Genomic DNA, 23,809 nt, shown 5'->3' on the forward strand with positions numbered 1-23,809 from the left:
ATATGTCAAATATTATATTTCTAAATTACAAAGTGCTAAATTTAAAAAATGATATATTCCACATATTAGTCCCCATTAGGTGCAAAGTTCCGCTAAACAGGCTCGCAGGCAACATTTCAGCTGAGTAATCATTTGCAATCCGCAAAAATCATTCTCAATTCCTTAAAATCCATAAAAATCTTTAAATTTTCTTAAAAATTTTTTAAACCTCTTGAGAAATTGAGATTCTCTCTCAAATTGTACAGAGTAATTTCTTGAAAATCTTGAAATCTTTTACAATAATTTAAGATATTGTGATATGTCGACACCGTTTCAAATTACTGGAAATCTTTCAAAATTTTTGAAATTTCGTTCAATGTAAAAATAATGGCTTTATTGTCAATATATTGAAGGGACACAGGTCCCAGAAATTTTACGATTCTTTACAATAGCGGGGGCGGGAGGTCTCAAATTTTCAAAATCATCATAACTAAGTAATGAACGTTCTCTAAATCCAACAAAATATTTGAATTAAAAAATTTTAATCGTTTTTGCTTTAGAATTCTGGGAAGATCATTTTCAATGTCGTTACCCAAATGCATCCTGGACGCCGTACAACCAAAAGTATACGAAACCTTGTACTACGAAAGAGCGTCTGACAAAAGAGAATACGGCATTTGAGGATCAACTTCAATTCGTTTCTGACGCTGTTTTGGCATTCGCTTACGCCTTCCGGTAATCTTAAACTTTCTGTTTTATTTATTTTCAAAATTCAAGCATTCTCTTGATTTATGAAAAACAAATTTCCCACATGTTACAAGTATTTAATTAAGATATTTAAATTTTCTTTTCGTGTTTTGATTATTTTTACCATGCTCTTAAGAAATCTATAAGAAAATTTAAAAAACAGTTTAAAATAACAAAGTGACGACCATTGGTTTGAAAATATAAAAAGTTGATGTTTACATGAATCGTATACTTATATTTTTCCCTCACTTTTTTTCTATTTTGGACTTCTATAAGAAAGACAATGTCGCTCTTATGTGCTTAAGCGTCTTTTGTGACATACCTACGGGAAGAGACGTATATGATAAAATAATATTTAATTTTAAAAAACTTTCTGAAACTCTAGCACTTTCAGTTTTAAGTATTTCCAATTTTTGAACAACTTTCATGTTTCAATGTACAACAAATTTAAAATCGAAAGTTGAAATTTCATTCCATTTTAAGGAGAAGAATTAAAATTCTAACATTTAATTTGATAATTTCCAACTAATTTCTTTTTATACTATAGGTATATATTTTGTTTTTTAAAACTTGCATCTGGAATGTTTGTTATTCTAGAAGCCACATAGATCTTTAAGTGAAGATTACTTATTCTTAAAGCTATTCGTATTTAAAGTTTGCTTACAATTTTTTTTGAAAATATATCAATACGATTGTTAAATTATAAATTGTTTTGTTCGGTAATCCTTTCGTTTCAAATGGTACAACATTAAGCGTATCTAATTTAAAATTCTCCAAGTTCAACAGTTCAATCTGAAATGATTAAATTTCAAAAATTTTCAACTTCTCTTTCTATTTTATGATATCATGCATTATTTAAGAAAAAAATGATTTCAATTTTCAAAAAAAAGAAATAATCTCGGTCGTATGTAAAATGGTTTAGTCTGCATATAAAGCTTATATGATGCCTTTATTATATCAGCAATTTTTTTTTAATATTGGAAAGAATAAAAAAGGTTGGTTTTAACAGAAAATCTTCTTCAATCTTTTCTTTGAATTTTGAAAACATAAAAAGACTATTTTCTGGAAAATGCCACCTATGTTAATTTGTTCTATAATTGTTTTACGTTTCTGCTCATATTACAAACATGGCTTCCTATCAGCTTTTATAAACGATGAAAGATATCACAATAAAGCAAAAGGTATTGTTCATAGAAATTTTTTAGATGTGACAACTTTTATCTTGAACTTTTTGTTAGCTTTCGTTGTTAACGAGAAAAATACGGAAATTCAATATAATGGAAAAAGTTTTCGTGGCGAAAAAAATGGTCTAGCCCATATAAAACTCACATAATGTGTTCCTTACAGAGGGCCAAATTAAAAAAAGAATTTTAAGTGTGGGTTTTTTGAGAAAATAAATTCGAAATAAGACGCTAAAACTCAGCAGAATCCAAAACAAAAATTAGAGCATGTGAATTATATTTAAAACTTTTGAATTAAAAAAAAAGAATTTGTGTTCGTTTAAAAATAGACGTTGCTAAGAGATTCTGCTACTTAAAGAGTAGAATCTTCCTGATTTGGAAAAGATTCAATCAAACATATGTATATTTTTTAGAAACATGCACAAAAAGCTTTGTCATGGAAAGAAAGGACCTTGTGATGCAATGCGACCCACAAAAGGAATAGAACTTTTGCAATATTTAAAAAACGTAGAATTCGAAGGTAAATATTTAGATAATTGTAATTTTTTTAATTATCTGCCTCGTAAATAAAATCAACATTTAAAATATTTTACTCCAGGTTTAAGTGGTGACGAATTTAAATTTGACGCCAATGGTGACGGGCCAGCTAGGTACAACATCATTCATTTTAAACAGACTTCTCCAGGAGTATATAATTGGATTAGAGTAGGAAAATACCTTGATGGAAAATTGCTACTAAACATGTCAGGTAAGGTCAGTTAATTTAATAATAATTATTATTAATAATTCATTATACTTGAAATAAATTAGGTGTTCAATTATCCATGTAATTAATTTATTCCCAATATAGATTCACTGGAAAAGATCAAAGTAATTTTAACCTTGTTAGAGATCAAATGAAACGATCTGAAAAATTTGGACCATTTCGCGAAATTTACTCGCAACCTTAATTACGAAATTCGACTTTTCCCACCTTTGCTACTTTGCATCCCAAACTTCTCTACTTTGGGTAGTTAACGATGGTTATATGTTCTTGACAAAGAGGATTCAGATAGAAGTGAATTATCCCAGTGCACATTCTGCTTTTCCACCTATTTCCTCGTTACAATTTCTCTTGCTACGAGCAGATGCGTTTAACGAAGAGAAAATAAACACAATTATTATAACCCAATCGTTTCATTGCCAAGAGGAATTTTTACCACAAAAGAGAGATAAATGGAATTTGTTAATTCCTTTCTTAGCAAAAGAAGTTCAAATTATTTATACAAAATAATTATAATTATTTTAGTGCTCCGCTTTCGTCTACCTAAATGTTTAAAGTATTCGAACAATTTTTACAATTAACCTATTAGAAAAGGTCATTCACATAAACTTTCCATCGTTTCAACTTCTTTTTGAGAATTCGTGGCCTTCTGAGCGAGAACCCTTATAGTTTCGATCGGGTGTCCTTCCGTCCGCCTGTTGCACTTTTTTCCAAGAAGAGGAAATGAGGCGAAATGAGGAGAGGGGAACTAGGAGTATAACGGACAAATAAGAATATAGAAAGTGAGGGATGTGAGAAGAAATTAGATGAGGGAAAGTAGAGGAATGTAGGAGGAATTAGCAAAGGGAAATTAGGATGTATGAGGGGTGGAGAACTAGGGAATGTGAGGGGAGGGAAAGTAGGGTAAAATATGGAAGAGGAAGTAAAGAAAATGAGGACAAATAAAAAAAAATAGGAAGAATGCAAAGGAAATAAGGGAAGGGAGGGTAAATAGGAGCAGTGAGTTAAGGAGAAGCAGTGGTAAAAATAATTATGACTAAGAATGAGTAGTTGAAGGGAAGTGAGGGCTAGGAAAGAGAAAAAAGGGAAAAGGAGTGTTAGGAAAGCGAGCCAAGAGAAAAGTATGGGAAGCGAGGGGCGGAGAAGTGAAGGAAAGTAGGGAAGATGACGGGCGCAGAAGTATGGGAAATGAATGAAAGTGAGGGGTCGAAAAGTAGGGGAAAATAGGGCTAAATATTAAAGTAAGCAAGTAACGGAAAAAGGGGGAAATTTGGGGAGGGGAACTAGGAGCAAGGATGATAAAGAGAGGAGGAAAATTAGGGGGAATTGTGGATAGGACACAGGAGAATTAATTGTAAGTAAGTGAAAGTAGGGAAAATGATTAGAAATAAGGATGAGTAGGGAAAGGGCATGAAGGCTAGGGAAGAGAAGTAGGAGAAGGGGAGTGTTACCTTAAAAAGCGATTAAAGGGGAAGGTAAAGGAGGAAGTAGTTGGAGAAGGCAATTTTTAACCTTTCAGCGGGCGGGCCCTGTAATTTCTCTTGGGCGATCGCTTGTCGTAAATTTTACGTAATCCGGATTTATCCGAATTAACGAAACAATTCCAAAGTGTTTCCATGTGAAACAACCACAACATTTTTTAATTGAAAACAGAATCTCCGGTTCACCTTTCTAAAGCCCCAGGTTATGTTCTGAACCTATTAATAATACCGAACAACTAATACTGAACAATCCTAAAAGTCAACCCTATGCCTTTTAAAGAAACAATTCCAAAGTGTGTCCGTGTAAATCAGCCATACAATTTTTAATTGAAAATAGTCGTACAAGTTACCTTCAAAAGACTATGTGTAGTTCCAAAACCATCAAGAATATTCTACAACCCCTTGAAATTCACCCCTATCACTTTAAACGAAATAATTCCAAAATGTCGTCATGTAAAACAGCTGTAAAATTAAAAAATTAAAAATACTCACAAGCGCTACCTTTACAAAACGCCATATTATGTTTCCAACCTCACAATAATATTCAAAAACCCCCAAAAACAACCCCTAATTTATTTAGCATACTTTTCCGCAATATTGGATCCACCATTTTGTTTTCTCAATTTTTCATATCGGATTCGTAATCAGCGACCCCAGAAACCACCGAGTAACATAATTTGGCCCATTTTATACTTTTGGTTAGCCTTTCGTGATTCGATCCCACTGTGGAACGATATAAATGTGGAAACAATCAGAGAAAATAGTGCAGGATACGTAATATACTTACACTTAAAGGCTCGTATAGCAAACAATTCTTTGCAAAATCGTCTGTCTAGAGTTCATAGAGAGACTAATCTTGGAATAGGTGGAAGCACAGCGCATAATAATAAGTAGTACGTGTAGCGGAGGGGTATTTGTGCAGTTGTCGTAACTTTTACGACAGCACGCCCGTTGAAAGGTTTACCAAATGGTTCCATTTTTAAGTAAAAACATGATTTTTCAATAAAACAGAATGATTTTCTGGAAAAAGTCAAATATTTAACAAAATACATTAATTTTAAACCAAACACTTGAATTACAAATAAAATAACGAATACATAGTCAAATTTTCAGTTAAAAGGAAATTAATTTTCAACCAACAAAATAACTAATTTTCAACAAAAAATAAAAATCCTCAACCTCGGTCGATCACTTATAATCAGCAGTTTAATTTGTATCCAAAACAGATATATTTCGATCAAAAGAGTTGAACATTCAAACAGAAAAGGCGGATTTTTAACCAAAAATTTCTACCAAATTTTTGTTTTAATTTTAAATAAGAAAAATTGTATTTTTTTTAACAAAAAAGATAACAATGCGACCAAAAGAATCGAATTCTCAACCAATAATAATTTTTCAACCAAGAAAGAAACAAAACTTCAATCAATTTTTAAGCAGTTGAATTTTCAACACTAAAAGTTTAATTTTCATCAACAAATTTTAATTTTCAACCCAAAGGGATCATTTTATAACAAAACTGTTGCATTTTCATCAAAATAATTAATTTTGAATCCAAATAATAATAAAATTTTTGAAAAAAGATTAATTTTCAACAAAAAATATAATAGTAGACTATTCAACTGAGAAGAAAGGTCCGTCCCCTCGGCGCCGCCACCAAGGCAAATTATAAAATGGAATACTCCATATATTTTTGCTTTTTTTTTTTGCTAATTTTATGATAAAAAAAATTTTTTTTGCTCTTTAAACTTCGGAGAAAAGGGTGGCGACGCTAGCAAGACGTCCACTCAGTGCCACCACCTACGAAAACTCACTAAAAATTATTATAATGCGATTAACAATGATTAGAGATTTTTTTGCTTTTTTTTTGCTCTCTAATGACATATATTACGTTTCCCAAAAAACTACCCCTAAGTCTTACACAACTACCCCCGGGATCAAAAAAGTTTTCAAAATGGGAAAGTTACCTTCAACAATGTAAACATGATTTAGGGCTTCAAATTAATTACATGACACTTGAAAATTTCGCCCTCTTTATAATTTCCCCAAAACTACCCTTCCACGTGAACGTATGCAGCAGAACATTTATATGTATGAGAAAAGCATTAAAAATAATCAAACTTAGAAGAAACTGTTAGTTGATATTTTTTTGCTCTTTTTTTGCTCTGCGATAACATATAATGCGTTCCCCAAAAACTACCCCTAAGTCATAAATACATACCCCTCGTCATCAAAAACGTTTTAAATGTTGGAAAACCACCTTCAACAATGCAAAAATTATTTAGTACTCTAAATTGATTATATGGCACTTCAAAATTTCCCCTTCTTCATAACTTTTCCGAAAAACTACCCTTACACGTGAACCTATGCAGCGGAACATATATATTCATGAAAAAAGCATACAAAATAATAAAACTTAGAAAACACTGTTAGTTGATATTTTTTGCTCTTTTTTTGCTCTCTGATAATATGTAACACGCTCCCGAAAAAATACACTTAAGTAATACATACTCACCCCTCGTGATCAAAAACGTTTTAAAAGTTAAAAAACCACCTTGAAAAATATAAAAATTATTTAGGACTCAAAATTAATAACATAAATATTAAAAATTACTCTCTTATTATAATTTCCCCCAAAACTACCCTTCCACGTGAACCTATGCAGCGGAACATATATATGTATGAAAAAAGCATTGAAGATAATCAAACTTAGAAAACACTGCACGTCATTATTTTTTTGCTCTTTCTTTGCTCTCTGATAATATATAACACGCTCCCGATAAACTACCCCTAAGTCATACATACTCACCCCTCGTGATTCAAAACGTGTTGCATGTTGTAAAACCACCTTGAACAATGTAAAAATGACTTAGAACTCCAAATTAATTACATGGCACTTTAAAATTTCCCCTTTTTTATAATTTTCCTGAAAAACTACTCTTCCAAGTGAACGTATGCAGCAGGGGTATCACGAGGGGTGAGTATGTATGACTTAGGGGTAGTTTTTCGGGAGCGTGTTATATATTATCAGAGAGCAAAAAAAGAGTAAAAACATATCGACTAAAAATGTTTTTTAAGTTGTATTATTTTTTATGCTTTTTTCATACATTTATATGTTCCGCTGCATAGGTTCACGCGGAAGGGTAGTTTCGGGGGAAATTATAATGACAGAGTAATTTTTAATATTTATGTTATTAATTTTGAGTCCTAAATAATTTTTATATTGTTCAAGGTGGTTTTTCAACTTTTAAAACGTTTTTGATCACGAGGTGTGAGTATGTATGACTTAGGGGTAGTTTTTCGGGAGCGTATTATATATTATCAGAGAGCAAAAAAAGAGCAAAAAAATATCAACTAACAGTGTTTTTTAAGTTTTATTGTTTATATGCTTTTTTCATACATATAAATGTTCCGCCGCATAGGTTCACGTGTAAGGGTAGTTTTTCGGAAAAATTATGAAAAAAAATATCAACTAACAGTTTCTTCTAAGTTTGATTATTTTTAATGCTTTTTTCATACATATAAATGTTCTGCTGCATACGTTCACGTGGAAGGGTAGTTTTGGGGGATTTATAAAGAGGGCGAAATTTTCAAGTGTCATGTAATTAATTTGAAGCCCTAAATCATGTTTACATTGTTGAAGGTAGTTATCCCATTTTAAAAAACTTTTTTGATCACAGGGATAGTTGTGTAAGACTTAGGGGTAGTTTTTTGGGAAACGTAATATATGTGATCATAAACCAAAAAAAAAGCAGTTTTCGTAGATGGCGACGCTGAGTGGACGTCCTGCTAGCGCCGCCACCCTTTTCTCCGAAGTTTAAAGAGCAAAAAAATTTTTTTTAGCAAAAAAAAAAGCAAGAAAATCTGGCGTATTCCATTTTATAATTTACCTTGGTGGCGGCGCTGAGTGGACGGACCTTGAGAAGAATGAGTTCAAGAAACGAAAACAAATGTGACTTTTCTTAATTGGCTCTAATATTACCGCCCGCATTCAAATGGAAAAACGGAAAAGGAGAAGGGGAAAGCGAATAGGGTGAAGTCTGTAAAACCTGTGATTGATAAATAAATTTTTTAATAATTTTAATAATTTAAAGAGTTATAGTTTAAATAAATAAAAAACTTCTTAATTTTTTATTTTGTTTCTTACCAAAAACTAAAATTCCGAATATGAAAAGTATTTTTGTCAAACTACGCAAAATTTTATGCCCTGAACTAAAGTTAGTTTAAATATTTTTTAAAAAAGTTGAAAACTATGGAAAGTTTAACTGAATCAACTTTTCTGCGGCTTAAATGCAATTAAATTAATGAACTAACTAACTAATTATTTTATTTATTTAATTAACTAACTAATATAACTCTTAATTTTCTAACGGTGAAACGTATAAATTATTTAAATTGCTTAAATGTTTAATCGCTCAAGCGCGCATCGCTACATTATTTTATTTAAAAATGATTAATTTTTAACGACTTTTTTTCAAATCCTACTTTAAGAATACCTCAATTCTAAACGATGTATGGAATTGTTTAATTTTCAACGCTTCAAGTTTAAACTCTTTCATTTTTAAAGCTTGCAATTTGAAATCATATCATTTTCAACGTTTTTAGAATTTTAAACTTGAAATGTTTACAATTTCAATTTCTTCAATTTCAAGCGGTAAGCACGACACTACATTTTTTCTATATAGAAATCTTGATTTTTAGTTTGGAAAAGTCTATCCATACTTCACCCTATGATGCATACCTAATAATAATTTTTATCATCTTAAAAAATTTTACGATTCCAAATTTCAGCTTTAAAAGCTTAGATTCGAAAACATTGATTTATAAGTTCCTTAATAATCAGGAAGATCATCAACTTCAAAAATTTTCACTTTGTTGTTTTAGCGTTGATAAAGAAATAAAAATAATTAAAAATATAAAGTATGCAACAATTCATTTTTATTCTTGAATTTTTTGTTTAAATAGTGTCTAATTTTGAAGTCCTTATGTACACTTTAATATACTTACATACGGGGCATAATTTCTCAAAAAAGTAAGAATTTGCACTGATTTATAACGCGGTCGCACTGATTCGAATAGTTAGAAACGGGTCACTGAATTAAATTAGTATATAAGGTTTTCACTGGCAAATAGTAAGATTAAAGAATATTTGAGAAACCTTTTTTTTAATCCAAAGTGTTTTATGCTGAAATATTTAAAATTAAGAGATTTATAAATTAAGAGACATAAAAATTAAAATTTTTAAATTTAGGCTTTGAAAACTGAATAAATTTAAAGAGGCTTTAGAAATGAAATTATTTTACAGAACAAATTTTAAATTCATAGAATTTCTTTCCCTTTAACTAACTAACAATGTTAAAAATACAAAATGTTCTCATTCCAATTTAAAAGTAAATAAGAAACAAGGCTACCCTTTTTCAATTCAGAAAAAATTAACTAAAGTCTCAAATTTCCTCCCTTTTAAGTAAATAAAAATGATAAAAATAAAACAAATATTGTATTATAAATCATCAAAACAGATGGTGGTTAAGAATTAATGCTTCATACATTGAAGGGCGTGTCATATTTATATTTCAATCTTTTTTTTTTTTTTGTTAAGGGTATAGTCGGGTAAGCATACAGAAAATGCCTCCAAAGTTAATAAAATATTATGTCGGCTATTTGAAAGCATAAAATAAAAAATAATGCTTACGATTTTAAATCGTTAACTTCCATATTGGATGAGTTAGAGGGGGCAACGTTCATTTTCGTTTTCTTTCTCTGTTTCTATATTTACGAAAAATATAAAGAAAAATGACAGAACTTCTTTCAATCATTATCAGCGTGCATGGTTTTTTTGTGGGAAATTCAAACTTAACAACATTTTGAAAATATTTGTTTGCAATTTTTGTGTGTGATAAAACTCAAGAACTAGCTCAGTTTTTCTACTATAGAATATAGTCACTCAAACAGCTATTATTCTCGTGGCCTTTTTAAGAAAATTTACTTTTTAATTTTCACGAAAAACTTATATCATTTGTGTAATTTTTGAAAGTTTTTAAGTTTCTTTAAGATACTTGGAAGAGTGTAGATAGTAATGCAAGCTATCACAAAATAATTAAAGTATGTCAATTTGCTCCTATGATACAACATGTTAAATAAAATGTACGTTCACCAACACCTTTTTTATATTGTATTTTAAGAACATTTTTAAATATTAAAAATCATTCTTTAGGGATCATTATAAATTGAAAAATAAGTGAAAAGCCGGTGGTTTGACCCGAATGTAAACAACAAGTCTACAATCAGAACTTTTTAAAATTTTTCTATTTAAGTCTCTCCAGGGGTTTTAATGTAATTTCTATTAAATATTATAAGCTTATCGTTTCTTTCTAAGCGGATATTTAAAATAAAAAACATATCGATTAATAACACAGCCACACAAAAAAAAAGTGTGCGGATCTGGTAACAAGACACACGTATTTCTATGGATTTTGGGGCGCTCAATTCAAATTCGGTATTAAAAATCACCCATCACATCATGGTTGAGCCATAACCTCAAAAAATGACGAAAAATCATGCACTGGGGCAAATAAATTGCAAAATAATGCCAGGGATGCAAATTTTCACTTCAAAAACATGTCGACAGCTGTGAATGATCAACCCTTGCCTGATTCAACTTATGTAACATAACTTTACCCAACAGAACCTGACCTCACCTAACCTGAATTAACAGAAATTTATTGAACTACACGTAAAGCTCTGGAAGCATATTTTCCCAGTAGCAAATGTGTGCCTAACATTCTATAACTCGAGCCTAACCTAGAAATAAATCTAACCTAGCCTAACCTAACCTAACCTCTCGAAACACAATTAAACTGATTGTGTTGTCCCGTTGTGTTTGCGCTACCCTGGCGAAAGAAATCTCTGAGTTTTCTTTAGCGAAATAGCCTGGCCCATTTGAGTCTATAAACAAAGTCGATTTGAAACAAAATAGTCTCGGAGATAGTTTGAGAGATTTGGGTCCTTTTCAAGATCCTTTTAGTGGTCCTTTTAAGAGTGGCGCGACGGTAATATAATGTTCCTTTTGTATTCGTCACGTACCGGGCGGGCATAGTTATTTACAGTAGTTGGTCGTGGCTAATCCGCTCTCCCTTTTTAAATTTCTCTTCAAATTATTAACCCCTTTTTTTAATTGATGAATTTTCTCATTATACTTATTTATAATTACAATTTATATACTGATATAAAATTTTCTACTTGAATTCAAAAATGTTGTATTTTTTGGCGCATCTCATTCCATTTACGAGAAACGTTCTATTAATTCCAATTTTAAGCATTAAAAAAAAAAAGTTAGATATTTGAAGTCATCGAAACCCGTAGATTCCGAATTATTATGTTTTAGGCTATTAACTATGAAATTAAAAAAAATCTACTTCTAAATTTTAATCCGAAAGCTTAACAAAGGACGCTTGAATGTCGCCTACTCTATTGAGATAGCTTCTCTGCTTATTATTCATGATCGTATTCTTATTTCAATTTGGGAAAGGATATTTTAAAGCCTGCAGACCATTTAAACGAGCTTGCTGGACTTTTAAAAATATCTACCTGAGTGCCTGCGGAGAATTTCTCTGAGCTTCTTTGACCTAAAGAATTTTTAGTATATAATCAAAGATTCTTTTCAGTAGGGTACCGTTTGAATCAGCTTGGGCTTAACCTACAAAGATGTCAAACCTATCTTAACCTAAAAAAACCTAACCTAACCTAACTTCAGGTAACACAATTAAACTCATTGTGTTGTCCCGTTGTGTTTGCGGTACCGTTTCATTCAGCTTCGGCTTAACCTACATAGAGGTTTAACCTATCCTAACCTAACAAAACCTGACCTAACCTAACATAGCTGAATGAAATTCAACGACACGTGTATCAATGTAAGCGTACGGTTCTCAGTCTTAAATGTGTGCTATATTTAATAGGTTAACTCGATCGTAACCTACAAATGAATCTAACTTAACAGAACCTAACGAAAATTTTCTTAACGCAACACAACTTAAGTGTTCCCGTTGTAACACAATAAAATTCATTTCATTGTACTACAGGTGGTTAAAAATTTAGACGCACATTACTCATTTGAAGAAACTTAAAACTACAAGTAGAATTGACCCCATTTCAATTAACCTGAAATTGTTTGTATCAAATAAAATGTAGAACTGTAACTTAAACATGCAAATGAATAAGAGTTTTATTCAAATTATTTTTCTCTCTGCTTTTCTTAGACTTAAGGGATATATTTATACTATCTTTCGTGTTTAGATTTTATCTTGCTTTTTATCGTAATTAAATTTATTTGTAGACCTACTTCAGTCTATTTTCTGCCTGCTATAACGTGTCCTTTTTTCTTCGAAGGAACGATGCAAAGGGTTACGCTTAGGTAACGTTCTGTTGGGCAAAGTTATGTTAAATAAGTTGATATCAGACAAGGGTTGATCCTTCACAGTTGTCGACATGTTTTCGAAGTGAAAATTTGCATCCCTGGCATTATTTTGAAATTTATTTGCCTCAGTGCATGATTTTTCGTCATTTTTTGAGCTTATGGCTCAACCATGACGTGATGGGTGATTTTTGATACCGAATTTGAATTCAGCGCCCCAAAATCCAAAGGAATACGTGTTTCTTGTTACCAGATCCGCACACTTTTTTTTGTGTGGCTGTGTTATTGAAGCTCACGGTGCCTGAGTAAATGTTCGAGTGGCCCTAAGTTTGTAAACAAATTGTTTTTTATTTTCTTTAATTGTTTAATACTTTCTCTTGGATAACAATATATTTTGCCCCAAATAAATTTGTAACATCAGACTGCCCAAGTTCATATGAAGTCGGTCTATGGTCAAAACTCACTTTAGACGAAAGCCAGTGGTTGACCCTGATGTAAACTACTATCAAGGAGACAATTAAACTTGGAAATTGAAGTAGTTTACAGACCATCGATAAAGAGATAGAATCGAATCGACCTCTGACCAATTTCAATTCTACAACTTGATGTTCTACTCTAGCATTATCACTTGCAAATACACGAAAATTTATCGAGAAATTCTGGAAACTTACAGAGGTTCAATTTAAACTCGGACATCCCCAGCCACCGGAAAGCGTTTGTTCATTGCCCTGCGAAGATGGTCAGGCTAAGAAGTACGTCGAGGGTGAGAGATGTTGCTGGCATTGTTTCAATTGCACACAATATCAGGTTAGTTCCCTTTACTTGTAAAATCATACATTGTGTATTGTTATACGTTATGCTTATACCTCATCTCTTGGTCCTTTGTTCACTCAAATACTGCTTTATTACGCTGGAGTAACAGCCACTAGGATTTCCCTACATTTCCTGATTTTGAGAACAATTGTATTATATTTTTAGACCAACTAACAGCTTTCGAGTATCAAATAAATTTGCTTCCTCATAGAGGCAGGTTTTTCTCTAACAAAAGATTTAAAAAACTCTTTCCATATTTTTCAAGCTTAAGTTTCTTTATTACTGAAAACCTTATTTTTAGAAAATCAGAGAACCCATCAACATCTCAAACGATGTGTTCTGTTCCAATGGACAACGTTTTAGTTCACAGTAGTGTTGTATTTCAAATTAGAAAAAAAAGTTTTCTTTGTAGAAACAATGTAACTTTTTTTTAACTTGTTAAGTCGCTATTGATTAATTCAGAATTCGTTTTTTTTCTATGGCAGTTTTTTTAAATTAGGACCTTCATGATTATTTCAGCAATATTTATAATTTTTTGATAAATTTGATAATTTTATCAAACAAATTTAATAAACAAATGCGTTATTCCGGCATTTGTCGACGGAAAAATTAGTTTTTTTTCCATGCCAATCTGAATAATTGTGAACTTCGTGATAATTTTACAAAAATTTATAATTAGTTGAATAATTGTATATCTTTTTATAAGAAATTTATTAAACAAATGCATCATTCATCGAAAATCAAAGAAAATTAAGTTTTCCGCCAACTAATGTTCGAATAATGCATTTTTTAATTGAATTTGTTTTAATGAGTCGTATACGCAGGTCCGGGGACTGTGGTGTAAGGGGAACTTTCCTTTTTGCAGCTTCCGGTTAATTCCAAAAATTGATACTAGGAGGTGTAATAGAAGAGTAGTAGCGGTTTAATTTGAAATTTGGATGTGATAAAATGAATATTTTCATTATGTATTTAATCCTTTAAATAATGTATAAGATTATGAATAAATTTAATTGAGTGGACTTTCAAAAATATAAACGTTGAAAGAATGCAACGAGATATGTTAATATTTATTATTATGTTTGAATTGGAATACCAGAAATTTAACGAAAGTAAAGAATATCGATAAGATGAAACTTACTCATAAGCAAAGTTGCAGATTGAATACTTCGTAAAAACATTTTTTGAAATGCTGAAAAAATTATATATTCATGTCGTTATGTCACAAACAGCATGTTCTTAGAGATTGCACATCTGCCTTGAACTGCATCAAGATTAGGGTTCTCAGTTTCACTCCGACTTTGAAGCTGGAAAACGTGCTTACGTTTTCAAACTTTTTATTACTCGACTAATGCGCCATGTTGCACGGTGGGAGGATCGCGAAACTTTTTCGCTTACGTAAGGGCATTTCCCCCACTACGAGAGCCCCGGACCTGTGTATACAACCGTGGTAAAAGTGTGATGAAATTATTATCGACTTCCCAATTAAAAACACTGACTTTGGAAAAAACGAGTTTTTACGTCGACAAATACACGAATAATCCATTTTTTAATTAAATTTGTTTAACAAAAACATACAATTAATAAAATAATTATGAATATTACTAAAATTACCGTCAATTTCACAATTAAAATGACGGAAATTAAAAAAAAACGAGTTTTTCAGTCAAGAAATTCTCGAATAATGCATTTCTTTTAAGGTCATCAAATTTATGAACTAATTATGAATGTTGCTGAAATTATGATGAGAATCTTAATTTAAAGGACAGACAAAGAACAAACCAATTTTTCTGTCGATCGATACACAAATAATGCATTTCCTTTTAAATTTCTTCAAAATAAAATAAAATTTATCATATAATAATGATAAATGCTGCTAAAATGACCATGAAGTTTCCAATTAAGAGGGCTGGCATTGAAAAGCAAACGACCTCTTCCGTCAAAAACACCCAAAATAGTTCATTTTCTTATTCTATTTATTTGAAATAATCCCAAAAATTATCAACAAATTATGAATTTTACTGGAATTATCATGAGGTTCATAATTTAAAAAAACTGATCTTGAAAAAAAAAATTTCATCGACAAATGCCTGAATAATGCATTTGTTTATTCAATTTGTTTATAGTATTAACAAGAAAAGTCCTTAGAGAAATTTTCTTTATTATAATATTGTTTCCAACCGAAATCCTTGCAATAAGCCGTATATGTCCGAAATGAAGATCTGATGAAGAGAAAGTGTTTTAAATAGTTATTCAAATGGTTCGTTATGTTTTTTGTTTGAATAGAAATTTGATTGTTCATTAAACTCAGATTGCAATAATACTGTACCTAAATTTTATAATTTCAGGACAAATGAAAACGTTGATGCTGACTTTCTTCAAATTTTAAGCATAATTATTGTTTATAGATCTTATATTTTCTGTATAACTTAAAATATTATTATTGAATCAATAAAAATAATAATGAATTTAATTTTTCAAACGTTTTTTCTCAAATTAAAAATTTTATAGCTCATAACTTTTTTATTTTCTAATATAAAAAGTCGTATTTTATGTAATTCTTGAAAATTATGCCAGGAATACAATTCCGAATCGAATTTCATGATAAAAAAGTAGACACTTTATATATTTTTTTGTTGTAAAAGGGCCCTTATTGAAGGTAATCATAAAAACACTGTTATACTTTTTATTACAGGCTATAATAATATCACTGCTGCATTTTTTTAATATTTGTGATACTGTTATTTGATTTCATTAAAAACCTTTTTAACTGCCAACTAGAAGTGTGATTTTGACTTACCTAAACTTTAATTTTTATTTTCTCGAACTAAGGCATTATAAATTTCCAACTTCAAAAATACCACGGCCCTTTTCATCCGGAGGCCACATATATTTTTTTAATTTACACCTCACTGGCCCAACGAGACACGTTAATGGTATATATTATTAATCAGTATCGACTCGGTATCGACATCGTAGACGCGAACAAACATGTCGCGTAAAATAAAATGAAATAAAATGAAATAAATTTTGTAGATGGAGAAATAAAAACCTGAATTAGAGTAGAGTTGCGCAGATCAGGGAAAACTTGGAAATCAGAGAAAGTTTAGGAACTTTAAAGAGAAAATTGTATGTATCAAGACTAAATATTTTTTATTCACTTTTTGCAGATAGTAGCACTTCACTATTCTAAATGAGAAGACCACTTTTGTAAGGTTTTTCATTAAATTAACCGATAGTTAATCCATTCATCAATGGTCAATTCATCCATATAGCTAATTCTGAATTTGTTTTAATTTTTTTTTAATATTTTGGGGTATTTTAAAAGGTTCCAAGTCACTTTTAATAAATTTTAATCATTTATAGGTACCCCAAAGATTTAAATAACTGTGGGATATTTTTTTTCTAATTTAGAGAATTAAAAAAAATTATGAATATTTTAAGAGCTTCAAAAAGTTGCAAGGGATTGCAAAAACTTTTCACAGGATTTAAACATTTTTAAGGGTATTTTAACAGATCTCAAGAAATGTTTCATACATTTTGAAAAAAATGGAAGGTATTAAAAAAATCTTTAAGATTTTAGGATATTTTTTGAAATTCAAAGGTGTTTTCAAGAATTTTAAAAAGTTTTAAGGGATTTCCAAAATATTTCAAAGAATTTGAAAGTTTAAAAGGGTATTTAAAAAAATTCTAAATGATTCTTAATAGAATTTAACAATATGAAGGAATTTTAAAGGGTATTTTTAAACATTCCAAGGAACTTTCAAGACCTCTAGAAAGTTTTAGGGCATTTCAAAAGATTTCAAAGCATTTAAAAATATTTTATAGAATTTAAAACATTTTAGGATATATTAAAAGATTGTACAGAATTTTTAGTATATTTCAATATTTTGAAGGAATTTCAAAGGATTTTTAAGATTTTAAGATATTTTTAAAAATTCTAAGAAATTGTTAAGAACATTAAAAATTTTGAAAAGCTATCAAGGGATTTCAAAAACTTGCAATGGATTTTAAGGAATTTTTAGTATATTTTAATCATTCCAAAGGATTCCAAATGATTTAAAGCTTTCAGGGTATTTAAAAAATTACAAACAATTTTCGAGACCTTTCAAAAGATTCAAGAAATTAAAAAAATATTTCTAAGGATTGGAAAGTTTTGAGCGTATTTTATTCAAAAGATTTCAATGATTTTTTCAGTAGATTTCAATAAGTAAAAAGGATTCCACGAGATTTTAAATATTTCACGGCATTTAAAAAAAAAATCCGAATAATTTTCAAAAGAGTTCGAAAGATTTCAAAGAACTTTAAAAATTTTACAGTATTTTTAAAGATCCAAAGAAAATTTTTTAATGATTCAATAACTTAAAAGTATTCCAAAGTATTTTAATAATAATAATATAATACAGAACTTGTAAGGTTTTAGGATATTTTAAATCATTTTAAGCGATTTTGTAAGACTCGCCAGGAGTCTATGAAATTTTAGATTTAATTTATTTCACGATATTTTCTCATATTTGAATCGATCTCAAAGAATTTCTTACAAGAATTAAAGGATTTCGTATGATTTAAAAGATTTTTAAAAATATTTCAAGGTATTTCCAAAGTTTTTAACGAATTTTAAAAATTTTAGAATATTTTAAATAATTCTAAGACATTTTCAATTTATTTTTATAATTTAAAGTGATTCCACAGGATTCTAAAAAGTTTAGGGTATTATTTTTAATCCGAAGTAATTTTAAAGTAATTTAAAAAGATTCCAGTTATTTCAAATAATGTCGAAGGAAATTTCAATGAATTTGCAAGAGCTTTAAAATCTTTCACGGGATTTTAAAATATTTTAATCGATTTCAAAGAATTTATTCACATGAAGTAACGGATTTCGCAAGAGTTCAAATATGTGAAGAAATTTTCAAATATTTTTCTTTGCAATTACTTTAAAGTCATTCAGAATTCACATTCAATTATTACTAATTCACACAAATTTATCCATTTCAATGGATTTTTCTTTAATTTTTTTGTAGTTTTTGTTTAATATATTCCTCTTGATTGCTTTCGGTTCCTTTTAATTTTCTTTATTTATAAAAATTCAAAAGAACAGTAGTTAAATTATTAAGGCAGATTACTAACTTTTTCACGTTTTTCAAGTACATTAGGCTACGACAGAGCTGAGAATAATAAACCCAAAATAACCCAATGAGAATAATAAACCCAATATTGCCATATTGCCACGAAAATCTCAAATGTATTAATGTCGCTTTTCCCCAATGCCAATTAGATCAACAGAATTAAAATATGTGCTAGGTATGAAGAAAAGTAACTTTTTTGTTAAATAACAATCAAAATTTGTATTTTTACAACAGGTGAAAAATTACAATTCTTCAATATTTAAATTGCATTATTCAAATTGCAATAATTATTTGTGAAAGCCGAAACTTACCTTTAATAACGTTACTTTTTGCTTCTTCCCCACAAAATTGGACCTCTTTTGACTTTTTGATCCTGTGATATGACAAATTTCACATTAAAATCGAAATTTCGTCTGATTTCGTAACGACTAAGTTGAAGTACTTGTTCGTTATTCAAAAGCGCTTAAAATTATGAAGTACTTGGTTAATTTTAATTTTCTTTTAAAAAAATTTCATTCATTTACAACCTGCTCATTAAAATATTTAATTAATGAATTCTGTAAATGAAGATACTCACAGACACCTTAAATCTATAAACGCTCATTATTTTGACATTTTCGAAGCTTAAAAATGCTGAAATTTCAAATTTATTTGCTTACCACTTAATCAGTAAGTTTACTATTAATGTCATTATTGTATGAAAAAATAAAATAACTGACTTATTCTTGCAGGAATATAAACAACCTTACATCTAAGAGATCAGTTATGTTAATTTTCAAAAAAAATCGTGTCTAAACATAATTTAAACACTTTTAGTGAGAATAGTCGCACATAATTTAATAAGGAGTAATCCACAGATTACGTAAGACATGTGTAAAATATATGAATTTTCAAGAAAATAGTGGAGCTTTCAACTTCAGAGTATAAATTTAGAACCAAAAATATAAGAATCACATCATCAGATAAAATAAATCATTCTTGTAAAAAAAAAAGGAAATTTTTATTAAAATAGTTAAAATTTCAACCAAAATGGTGAATGCTCTATACAAAATCAATTCTCGATGCAAAGTAGAAATAGTTGATATTTTAACCAAAAAATATTTAAATTTTCAATAAAAAACAATTAAATTAAACCACAAAAATACGAATTTTCAACAAATTATTTGAATCCTTAACCAAAACATAAACTAATTTTCAAATTATAAAAATCGAGTTTCAAGACAAAAAGAGATCTTTTTAACAAAAAAGTTGAATTTAAAAACAAAGATATGTATTTTTTGCCCACAGAAGACAAGTATTCAACATAATCAGTGAATTTTTTACTAAAAAAGATCATTTTTAGCAAGAATGGAAAAGCTAAATTTTTAAAAACAAACGAAAACAATTTTCAACCAAATAATTAAATTTTTTAAAATATCAAGAATTTTTAACATAATAGTTAAATTTGCAACCCAAAATATTAATTTCCTAAAAAGAAACATTTCAATGAGATAGTTAAATTATCAACCAAGTAGATACATTTTCAACCAACAAGATTATACGTCTATTAAAAAAGGTACATTTTCAGTTAAAAATATTAATTGGATAAAAAAAAATTTTAACGAAGTGGTTAAATTTTCGAACAAAAATGTTTTTGAAATAAAATGATGAATTATCAACAACAACAAAAATGAATTTTTAACCAAGCAATTCCACTCTGAACCAACTTTTGAGTTTTCAACCAAATTATTATGTTAGGAGAAAAACCCTTTCAAGAGTCAAGTTTTTAAGTGAAAATTATCATATTACAGGATCAAGATAAAAATATAGAAGAATAGTTATTTTTCATTTATCATAGAAATACCATTTCGACTGTTACTTAACAATAAATTTACTTGCGTTCACGTCAAAGATAAATTGAAATACTATTTTATGCGTGCGTCCTGATTAAATAAAATGTTACATAATAAACCTTGAATTGCAGTTGATATAAAAATAAAATAATTTAATACATTTATGCAATAAATATTTCCAGAAAACTCTGTAAATCGCAACTTTTAGAAAATTCGAATGAATTCCAATATTGGAATTTAATTCTACCTGGATGAATAGTTCATCCGGAAATACCTTTAAAAGGTATCTTTAAATGTTTTAAAAAACTAAAAGTACGGTTTGGATTATAAAATATGCGGCGAATCATATTTTGTTAGAAAGAAAAATAATCTACTAATTTTAAATAATGTAGAGTTCATAAACTAAATTATCTCCTTCACGGTGAATTTGCTAGAATTTTCTTGCTTCAATAAAGAAACTTGTGTGAATCATACCCAACGTTCTAAAATTGTATAGGATTTGCTGCAAAATCTATAACAAAATATTGAAAAATTAACTGTTATTTACAAACGCCCTTTTTACATTTTTTTAGATACGAGATCCATTTGATGAAACCCAATGCATTATGTGCGCCCAAGGAACCGTTCCTGATGAAACACATACTATTTGTCGAGATATACCTGAAGAGTTCCTAAGACCCGAAAGCGGATGGGCCATTGGTGCCATGTCTTTTTCTGCATCAGGCATTATGGTAATTAGAAATTAAAACCAATCCATATCAAAAGAAAAAAATTATATTAACACAAAGAAGAAAGGATTCTCTGAGATATATAAAAAAATTCTTTTTTGCAGATGACGCTTTTCGTTGCAGGTGTATTTTTAAAATTCAATGACACACCAGTTGTTCGAGCTTCCGGTAGAGAATTGTCTTATGTTCTTTTATCTGGTATATTACTGTGTTACCTTGTGACATTTACTTTAATACTTAGACCTTCTGACATCGTTTGTGGAATCCAAAGGTAAAAACAAAAAATTAGTTTCTTCATCAAATTGGAAATAGTAAAAATTATTGACAATTTATGTTTGAGATATTATTATTTAGAAAATTTAAATATAAATTTTTCTAAATAGATGAATTAGTCAATGTATTCAAATTAAAATATATTTAAAGATCAAAATTGTATACTTTTAAAGTGAAAACAATCCCAAAGATAAAATCAACATAGAATCATTTAGAATAAAGTCATTTTAAATTTAATATGTTCATAATTGAAGATTTTTAATTAAAGCAATTTTCAATTGAAAGCTCTCAAAATTGGATAATGTAAAGTTGAGAAAATTTAAGAATTATCTTTGGCATAAAAAGTCTTTAAGATTAAACATTGTTTGATTTAAAGCATTCAGCGTTTGATTATGTGTAATTGAAATAAACAAAAACGATAAGGTTACAAACCTCAATCTATTTTCAAATTGAAAATTGAAAGCGCTTCAAATTAAAACTTTTTTCATTGAAAAACGTCGGAAAATTAATAATTTCAAACTGAATAGTTCTAAATTGCTATATTTAAATCATATCACCGCTTCGTTTTGAATCTTCAAAAATTGAATTATATTAAAATAAAAATTCTTCGATCCTAAAGACTAAAATTTTACATTTTTAGGTTTTTACTTGTTTTTTGTTTGAACTCCTTCACTTTTGCTTCAAATTTCGACATTTTTGAGCTTGAAATGCCTAAAATTATTAATGACATTAAGTAAGTTTTACGACCTGAAAATAAAAATTCTTCAATTTTCATGGCTTCGATTTTTTGGAATGCTTCTTATTTGAAGTTTTTTTATTTTTAAAGGCTTCGGATTTCAATTCATCAAACAACTTATACGGAATTACACTTTCCGGAAATTATCCTCATTTTTAATTAAAATGATCAGATCCGGAACTTATTGGGCTCTAGTATTTATGCCTTCTTACTTTTAAACTATTTAAAATATCCTGCTGGAATTGTTTGAATATGAAAAAAATATCAGTCTGTCGCTATTATATCCATTGGGTTCTGAAGAATCCAACCTAACCCACAAGACCCCAACTATCCCTTGGGATCTAATGTATTCTACAGGAATCCACCTATTCTTCCGGATCCAATCTATTCTACGGAACGCCCCTTATTCTTAGGACTTCACTTGTACCGCGGAATTTAATCTAACCTACAAGACTCTACATACCACAGGCGGAAAAATTATATAAAATTTATATATAGTTTGAAGTTTTATAGATAATACTCATTTGATTAATACAAAAAATGTATAAAAAAAATGAATATTACATATAATACTTCACACTATATATAAAATATATAAACTATATATAATATTTTCGCTTAGCTACTACTCGGTATCCAAGCTATCCCTCGGAATCCCACCTATTACCAGAGACCCAATTATCCTGAGGGACTGAACCTAACCCACTGAACCCTAATTTTCCTTTAGGCCCAATCTATTCCAATGGATCCCATCTATTATCCGGGAGCCATCTAATTCTCGACATCCTTCCTATCACTCGGGACTCTAGTTATCCCAATGAACCCAATTTGTCCCACAAAAGGCCTCTTATTTCTCAAAACTTCACATATCCCTAGGAATCCAGCCTGAACCCCAGGACCCCATATACCCCTCGGGATCCGAGTTATCTCTCGGAATCCCATCTATTCTCAGCGACTTATTTATCCCGTGAAACCCGCAAACTAACCCACATGACCCTAACTGTTCCTTGAGATCCAATGTATTCCAAAGAACCCCATCTATTAGTCAAGACCCACTTAATCCTAGACACTCTTCCTATTCCTCGGGACTCTAGTCATACCATGAAACCCAACTTATCTCGGAATCTCAGCTACCTGAAACTGACCTAACCTACAGGATCCAGCCTATCCCTCGTCAACTAAGCTATTTCGAGAGGACCTCTTATTTCAAGGGAACCAGCTTGGGACTCAACGTATTCCACGAGAATGCAAATCTATTGAAAATTCGAGTTGAGATACCTGTACACCCTACCTACCTACGTGTCTACCCTAGAGATGAAAAATATGTTTTAACCCTAGGGATGTAAACACTACGTTTCAACTAGCTCTACATGTACCGAAACTCATAGATAAAATGTTTTAAACCTAAGGATGCAAACACCGTGTTTGAACCCGATCAACAGATATCAAAACTCGAAGAGAAAATGTTGCAACCCTAGGGATGCAAACATTGTGTTTTAACCCGCTCTCCAGGTATCGAAACTCGAAGTTTCAATAGAGGCGCTATGAAAAAGTTTAGAACGCCAACGTTTGGTACTTCAAAAGGGCACAAATGTCAAAGTAGTCCAAAATAGAAAGACATAACATTTTAAAGACTATACTATAGGGAATAAGTCCCGATAAATTTAAGACATTTTAGGCCCCTAGGTTGAAAAATGAAGCACCGAGTCATTTTCGAACTTAGAACTTCGAATAACCACCGTTTGA

General features: G+C 29.8%; 1 protein-coding gene across 3 annotated transcripts in view; it reads left to right on the forward strand.

Moving 5' to 3' along the window:
* Positions 1–23,809, forward strand: part of LOC117175168 (metabotropic glutamate receptor 4) — a 178,749-nt gene that overhangs the window by 140,452 nt on the left and 14,488 nt on the right. For all 3 annotated transcript variants that reach the window (XM_033364769.1, XM_033364767.1, XM_033364768.1), the window contains exons 5-10: positions 540–714; positions 2,321–2,427; positions 2,506–2,655; positions 13,232–13,365; positions 20,899–21,057; positions 21,159–21,325. In XM_033364769.1, coding sequence (XP_033220660.1) covers positions 540–714; positions 2,321–2,427; positions 2,506–2,655; positions 13,232–13,365; positions 20,899–21,057; positions 21,159–21,325 — 892 coding nt within the window. The remainder of the gene's footprint in view (positions 1–539; positions 715–2,320; positions 2,428–2,505; positions 2,656–13,231; positions 13,366–20,898; positions 21,058–21,158; positions 21,326–23,809) is intronic.

This window comes from Belonocnema kinseyi, chromosome 6 (genome assembly GCF_010883055.1).
Source record: "Belonocnema kinseyi isolate 2016_QV_RU_SX_M_011 chromosome 6, B_treatae_v1, whole genome shotgun sequence".
Lineage (NCBI taxonomy): Eukaryota > Metazoa > Arthropoda > Insecta > Hymenoptera > Cynipidae > Belonocnema > Belonocnema kinseyi.